Genomic DNA, 8015 nt, shown 5'->3' on the forward strand with positions numbered 1-8015 from the left:
GAAGAAAACAGAAAAAAGAAATTATTTTAATTCAAATGGTTATCTTCTTTGCTCTAGTAGGAAACAGAAATAATCCACAAGTACAAGAAAAGCCTATGTACAAGATGTTAATTTCAATCTTATCACAGACAAAATGCCAAAGAATTAAATCAGTGGCATGGGCACGGAATGGCATATTACATGATCTATTCATTATGTTTGATATTTTTAATTGGGGGGAAGGGGGAAGCTGCAAAAACTATTAAGCAAAAACAGAGCACATACATACAAGATGATCAACAGGTTGAAAATAATATATGGGGGAGAGGGGGAGACTGATAAGAAAAAACACCATCATGTTAATATTTGAGGACAATGGTTCTTAAGCTGTGGTCCCTATTGTGGACCAACAGCATCAAGATCATCTGGGAACCTGTTAGAAATGCAAGTTCTTGAGCCCCATTCTAGAACCACTGAGTCAGACAACTCCAGGGCTAGTACCCCAGCACCTATTTCAACAAACCCTCCAGGTAATTAAGATCACACTAAAGTTTGAGAACCACTGTATAAAGGATAGGATTATGAGTGACTGTTTTCTTCCCCCTTTTGTAACCTATACTTTCCTCAATTGTCTTACTACTTGCATGATCCAGTTTTTTCGTTAAAGTAGTTTACTAAAACGTACACTGTGGGTCTATAGTTAAGAAGCTATTATACCATAAGCACTTTTGCAGGTCTGAATTGCAAGCCTAAAAAATCCAATGATTCTTGGGGCACCTGGCTGGCTCAGTCAGTGGAGCATACGACTCCTGATCTCGGGGGTTGGGAGTTTGAGTCCCATGCTGGGTGTTGAGATTACTTTAAAATAAAATCTTTAAACAAAATCCAATGATTCTTAGAACCATCAAATCTGTTAAGAGTGAACAAGATACTAAATATTACATGTATTTGTATATATACGTATACACGTGTATATACATACACACACACACAACACAGGTCAAGGTACTAGGCAAATTGCACAACACTAGGAAAACAACAAATCCAGGTGTTTCTAACACATGCATACAAACAGGGTTAAGGGACTTTTATGGGTCACATCTGCAAAAGATTTTTCTCCCCTAAAAGCTGAATTTTCAGGCTTGTGTGTAATTTACTAGAACTGCACTGCAGGACTCTGATGTTCTGAAGCTGTGAATGCTTACTCATGTAGGTTCCTGCTTAACAAAAATAAGTACCAGTATGTTATATTTGTCACCAAAATCTAGGCAGAGAAGACAAATTCAGAACACTGGGAGTTGCCAAACCTTTAATTTCTAGCTTGAAGACCATAAAGCTGTTCCACCTTCCACCTCAACATCTCACAAAAACAGAGTCCACAGGAAATAAAAGCAAAACACAGGTTCTCTCAACTGACACTGGAGCTAGTTAAAAGATTACAGAATCGTCTATACTCTGAGCACAAATTAAAGAGTAACAAAGACTACTAATTTAGGGATAGAATAATTACTGATTAACAACAAAATACCAAAGCTGATGTCAAAGGGTTAAGCATTTTAATGTTTTTGTTTCCATTTTCTTTTAACATCTACCTTTTAAATAATAGGAATATAGCACCCCATACATCCCATTGCATAAAATTCACTTTTTAATCTTTCTTCTCCTTGAAAAGTCAATTCTGAAAGTAAATACAAGTTATTCAAAAAGCTGATACATACAATGCTGACCTACTATAAACAGCTCTACTTTGGTTTTTTTTTTTGTTTTTTTTTTTAATTGTTTAACTGGTTACATAAGCATCATGACCACCCACACTGAATTTTTCACTACTAACCCCCTAGCACCAAACCCGGCATGAAGTGGGTGCTCAAACATTTTAGGGGGATGAACTTGTTCCTGAAAGCTTCTGAAACCCTAAAGCAGACACCCTGGATTCTGTAAGGTTTCACTAAATGCTGCTAATGAATTTAGTAAAAGTCACTGCCCCTTTCTATCACTCTTCAAGCTTTTGTAGGGAAAACTTACATTTGTACCATACTTTTGAATCCCTGCATGAGTCATTTAAGTACATTTAAAGTGGGGGCATATCCTATTTTAAGTTGCCACAACTCCCTCTGAAAAAGGAGATCTTTGAAAACTTAGTATTATAAAGTAAATTCCAAAATCTCACACCAATAACAAATACAGGGCATGCCAAGTCCCCATTATTATCAGATTCACTTTTCTGACTTAACCCTGAACACTTACTTCTTGTACTCTGAGAGGTCAGGTTTTCCTCTTTTCCACCCCTTGAAAATACACTTAATCCTGTAACACCACTCACAAGGCGTCCCCGGCCCCTACTTCTTTTGTATATAAACACTCTGGTCACACACTCCATCAGCTGTTTGGTAGCTCCACCCCTCCTCCTTTTCCGGGTAGTAACAGAGCAGCCAATGAGCTGTGAGGAGCTGTGCCTGAGGCCTTTTCCCTGCATACGCTTTTCCAAAACAAGCAGCTCCAGCCTTCAGCAGGGGCCACTGGTTCACAGATAAAAGGATCACCAGGCTGTGCAACAGGGTGAGACGAGTAACCCCCACCAACAAGGAAACCCGGGTAATCTGAGCTGTTTGTTCCTCCACCAGGGAGAACTTAAACCGATATTCCTTTAGGGCAAATCACGCTTTAAGGTCACCAGAGTCCCAGTTCTCAGACAATCTAAATAATCAGCCTGGGTTTGGGTTTGAGATGGAAACCTTAACGCTTGCCAGGCTGGGAACAGCACGGTATCACCAATCTACCTGACTTTGCAAACAAATGGCCACGCTATTCACCACCATACCACAGGATCTGGGCTGACTGTAAGTTTTTTGATTGGGACAAATTCCTACAGGACCCAGAAGTCAGTACATCAGTTTCTAGGCTCCTGGAGAGGTTTGCACAACCCTCAGCAAAGGATCAGAACAGAAACAATGAATGAGTCAGAGTTTCAGAACATAATCGCCCAGCAGATTATTAAGTGCATCGGTGCAAAACACTCACTCCCTGCATAACTTGAGAGTCAGCTCTCCTCCTACCAACCCGTCACAAAAGAAATTGCACCGACTCCAAACAACAACCAGAGACAGTGTCTCGGAAAGAACCTAGCTAGGTGGTGGAAAGCAGTGGCCAATTAGTTACACATCCCCTTCTCTCCCTACCCCCACACCACTACTTTCCTACTGTTATAGGTTCCCTGCCAAGCTGTAAATCGTGGTGGCATAATTACACTCAGGAGACATCCAAAAATGGGCTGAAACAGGAGATTGCAATGAGACCAGCTATTGGCCTCCATACCAAAGAAATCATCAAGGGGCACTGAGGGGCAAAAAGCAAGTACATTCCTTCAGACCTTCTCTACTTCCTCTCCACCATCTTTCATTTTCAACCCCGGCCCTTTCACACAACTGTACTAATTTTAATAGTGGGTTGGGAAATTTTTCCTTAAATTTTTGCTAAATATACCTTGCTCAAAAATTATGGGCTCCATTTGGGCCTACTAATGTGAATTCAACAGAGAAAAGAGGCCACAAAATCTCTCACCCCCACCACACACATGCACACACAAAAGGAAATACCAAAATTTTAACTTCCAAACTACGTTAGACCAGAAAATAACAAACATGAAACAAAGATAACCTCTGGCTTTTAAGTCCCGAGACTGTTGTCCTCCTATCTTAGAGATCTATGATTTTAAAGCGCCTCTGCTTTCTTTTGTCAGAAAGGAGGAAGGTGGGGAAAGAACAGAAGGCCAATGCATCTTTGCCTTTCTTCATCTTCTACTAAAAATAAGCTATGAAATAAGCCACTTAGGGGAAGAAAAAAGAGAAAGACACCCTGCTGTTCTTTGTCTGTTTTCCTCTCCCTCTCCACCCCCCACACCCCGACTCCTAAATGCGGTAATCATTCTAGATGCCACAACTACTAAATGAACAAAAGGCACTGTATGGAAAAGGCATCAGGTCAAGTTAGGCCTCACCCTTTATCCTCAATCTTCTAAAAATATATGTATATAATTTGAGACACTGACATTGATCAAAAACAGCTGGAATTCTCTCTCCACCTCCATCCCAATTAAACATTAGGTAGAAATTTGCATTAGGTGTGACAGTAACTCTCAATTCAGGATAAAAATAACTCAGATGCTGCCACCATGTCATTTCCTAGTTTCTAAACAAAAATAAAACCCGAAACTGCTTTGTGTAAAATGAACACACAGCCATAGTTACAAGTTTTCCTGCAACATTATGAAAAGCCAACATTACTGGTATCATTCACACGTTTACAAAACTTAATCACAGCCACAAACAGCTCAGGAAGAGTCAATTTCACTTGTGCCTAGACATGTATTTGGAACATATATTTTATTATTTGCTCCTCTCTGTAATCCCCCTTCCCACCACCCCAAAATTCTGAACTTCAAATACTAAAACTTAGTAGTTTTATCTACTGTTCCTAATTTCTGGCTAAGTTTTCCCGAGTGAGGAGAAAAACACCCTATTCTTGAAAAGATTATGAAAAAAAAAAAAAAAAATCTCTTGCCCAGGCAACTTCTCTCCCATCCCCCACTTCTAAACCAAATACAAAAACTACTTCTTAAAAAACTTCTGAGAATTCCATAACTCAGTATTTGACAATAATCATCAATCTCTAAAAAGAGGGAAAATGTTCAATCAAAAACAGTAACAAATAAAAGGAAGAAAGAAGGAATTCACCTGAAGAATCTAGCCAAACAACTTGAGTTATATAAACAAAACCCTGCAACAGGGGGAAATGGTGGGGGGATGGGGGTGAGGGAGAAAGAGAAGCAGGAGACAGGACTTTTTAACTGCGTTTCACACACCACCACTCCCCATCCCCGGTTCCCCTTCTCCCCAGGGATTAGGTGCTCAGAACACTGGGCTCGTTTCCTCTCTCTCCCCCAACCCTCTAAATTACCCCTCAAAATTTTTCTACATTTGTCACAGGAACCTTCGCGAATTTCTCTAGCTGGTCACGAAATAATCAGTCTGGACTCCAACCAAAACCTCTGCCTGAAGGGCCCTTATCAGTTATAGCTTTCCCACTGCCACCTCCAGAGTACATAAAGTTGGGGGGTGGGGTGGAATAAAAGGTGTCACTTGGTAAAATCAGGGCAGTTATTCCCCCGAGAACCTTACCCTCATAGACAGAGTTTGCTTAAGTGGCCACTACAGGGGCTATTTTGTCAAGGAGATCCTCTTTCTCTCCCTCCTCCAGCTGTCATGTCCACAATATGGAGGGTGGCTTATGGAGGGCCTGGGGGTCTTCACTGCATACAACTATGGGTGGGACAGGCTTTGTCAGTGAAAAGAAAAACCGTGGGGTTCTTTTAGGGACCAGAGAGCTTAACAGGGGTCTCTGATTTAAAACACTCAGAGCTCTTTATTACAAGAGGGGGCACTGAGCAGACTACTCTTCCTAATATAGAAAGGAATTAGGGATAAAGGAGGTCACTTGAGTTACCCCAGTTCAAGAAGCACAGTGAGTGGAGGGAATGGAGGCATCTCAAGAAAGGAAGAAAGGCTTCACTCTCGGGAATTTCTATCACGAGTCCCTAAATCCAGAGCGAGCAAACAGGAGAGACCCTGAGGTGGACATGGTGATAAAGAGAGAGGTAGCTGGTCCTGCAAAAAAAAAAAAAAAAAAAAAAAAAAAACCAAAAAAAAACCCCACGTCGTCTTGGGAATCCAAACGTCGTGGAGAGAGTCACGGGCAAAGGGGGTGCAGAACAGCGAGAAACAACGCACGTTTCGGGGTGCTGCAGATAAAGGGGGAGCTGGAAAGGCTCTCGGCTTCTGGGAGGTGCCAAGGAGCCGCCGTAGGCACTGGGGGGAGGGAGGAGAGGAAGGGAGCCTCGAACAGTGGCCTGGAGTGCCCCAGGGCCCCTGCTTGGGTTTCAGGGGTGCCCTGGGCTTCCTCACACAGCCCCCCCCCTCGACAGCCCGAATCCCCCCTCCACGAAGGATACAGCTTGACCACGTCCGTGTCCATCCGCCTCTTGCCCGGACTGGGGGATGACATGGTGTCGCCGCTGCCTCCCCGTCGCCTGCGCCGCCGCCGCCTCTCTCCTTTCCTCGGCCCGTCTATCACGGGCCCCGGGCCCCGGCTCTGAGGAGCCCGCGGCCGCGCCGGCTCCTCGGTGGAGGTGGCAACACCCCCGCGATCCTGTCCGGTCCCGTCAGCCGCCGCCGCCGCCGCCCCCCGCACGGGGGAACACCGGGCACTGTCCGGCCGAGTGGGGGTGGGGACCCCGCGGCGCCCGGCTCGGGCTGCCCCTCTCCGGCTGTGGGTTCCGCCGCGGCCCGGCCCCGGCGCTACTCTGCGCCGCGCGTCGCTCCCTCCTGCCTGCTCTAGCTCGCTCGCCTGCTCGCCCGCTCACCCTCTCGCCGGCTCCCTAGCAGCCTCCACGACAAGCGGACGACTCCTGCTCAGTCGGCCTCTCTACCCTAGCCTCGCTCTGGGCGCCGTGACGTCACCTCTGTGACGTCATCTGCGGGGCGGGCCCGGCTGGCGAGAGGGGTGGGGCGCCGCCGCCGCGGCGTGGACTTTCCCGGGGGGTTCTGGGAGATGTAGTTCCTCTTTCTCCTGCCCTCACAGCCCTGTGCCCCCTCCCCCAAGTCCCCCGCACGCTTAATCGCTCAACTGCCAGTGACGTTATCATCATCACAAACGATAATAGTAAATAATGGCAATATTATTACATGTGTGTGTTTTAGTGTAATAAACTTCCTTCTCACATACACTGTTAAAAGGCTGTTTATTTGATTTGAGGTGGCAATTCCTTGGATAGGCACCAAAATCGGAAATTCCCACACCAGCAGGTTCTCTGCCCTCTGCTCCCTTCTTGGATGGAGAGAATCTGTCTGCAGCGATCGTAGACTACAGCAAGGTTTCCTCGGAGCTTGCAAACCAGGGTTCGTTACCTTCCACATGGAAAGGGCCACTACTTCAAGGATTAGAATGGAGGCAGCGAGCTGGCAAGACCAGAAATAATTTGGTACGAGCATCCTTACCCCACGGAGTATGAGGTAATTTCACAGAGGGAAAGACTGATAGAAGCTGAAACACCCCCAATGTGCTGTAGTTCAAAGGACAGCGATTGTTCTGCCCTCCGAACTGCTATACTAACCCTGTATACTCTGATTCGTCCAATAAATATTTACGGAGCACCTACTATGGTGTGAATCACCCTGCCGGACATGAGGGTATCACGGTGAACTAAGAAAGACGTTAAATTTACGCAGTCCTCCCAATATGGTCGGCGGGTGTAGTATGTCAGCATCACCTGGGAACTTGTTAGAAATTCAGGCTAAAGCTTCACCTCAGACCTACTGCATTAGAATTTGCAGCTTAACAAGGTCCCCAGGTGATTCCTGTGTGCGGGGAGGTTTGAGAGTCACTGCTCTACAAAGCACCCTACAAAGAAGCCTTATGGAACCCAGGAGTCGACCAGGCAAAGGGAGCAGGAGTGATCTAGGCATCTCCTATGTTTATATCACATTTTTGCTGCCATCTACTGTATTTTCAAAAATTTGTATCTATTCCCTTGTTCCTATGAATACACTTGTACTGTGTCAGACCCCGTGCTGTGAGTTGGGTCTCCTTACATTAACCTCTCTCCCTCTCTCTCTCTCTCTCTCTCTCTCTCTCTCTCACACACACACACACACACACACACACACACACACACACCTGGGGCAGCAGCAATCAGCTAAAATTGAACATTCTTTACTCCGATCATTCCATTCCTCCAAAGGACTAGTTGTTTGTGTGCATGTGCTAAACGTACATAACATAAAACTTGCCATTTGAACTACTTTAAAGCACACAATTCAGTGTATTACATTCACAATGTTGTGCAACCATCACTACTCTCCCTTTCCAGAACTTTTTCATCATCTCAAGCAGAAACTCCATACCCATTTAACAACAAACCCTCATTCATTCTCCACTCCCCCCAGCCCCTGCTAACCTCTACTCCACTTTCTGAAAAAGTC

General features: G+C 45.1%; 1 protein-coding gene across 2 annotated transcripts in view; it reads right to left on the minus strand.

The window, feature by feature from the left end:
* The window catches only part of UBE2H (ubiquitin conjugating enzyme E2 H), a 106592-nt gene extending 100098 nt beyond the window's left edge, over nucleotides 1-6494 (minus strand). The window contains exon 1 of one of the 2 annotated variants that reach the window (XM_049641846.1): nucleotides 5987-6494. In XM_049641846.1, coding sequence (XP_049497803.1) covers nucleotides 5987-6039 — 53 coding nt within the window. In that variant the 5' untranslated portion in view covers nucleotides 6040-6494. The remainder of the gene's footprint in view (nucleotides 1-5986) is intronic. The other variant, XM_049641841.1, reaches the window with a different exon arrangement.
* Nucleotides 6495-8015: the final 1521 nt, after the last annotated feature.

The sequence above is a fragment of the Panthera uncia genome, chromosome A2 (genome assembly GCF_023721935.1).
Source record: "Panthera uncia isolate 11264 chromosome A2, Puncia_PCG_1.0, whole genome shotgun sequence".
Taxonomy (NCBI): Eukaryota; Metazoa; Chordata; class Mammalia; order Carnivora; family Felidae; genus Panthera; species Panthera uncia.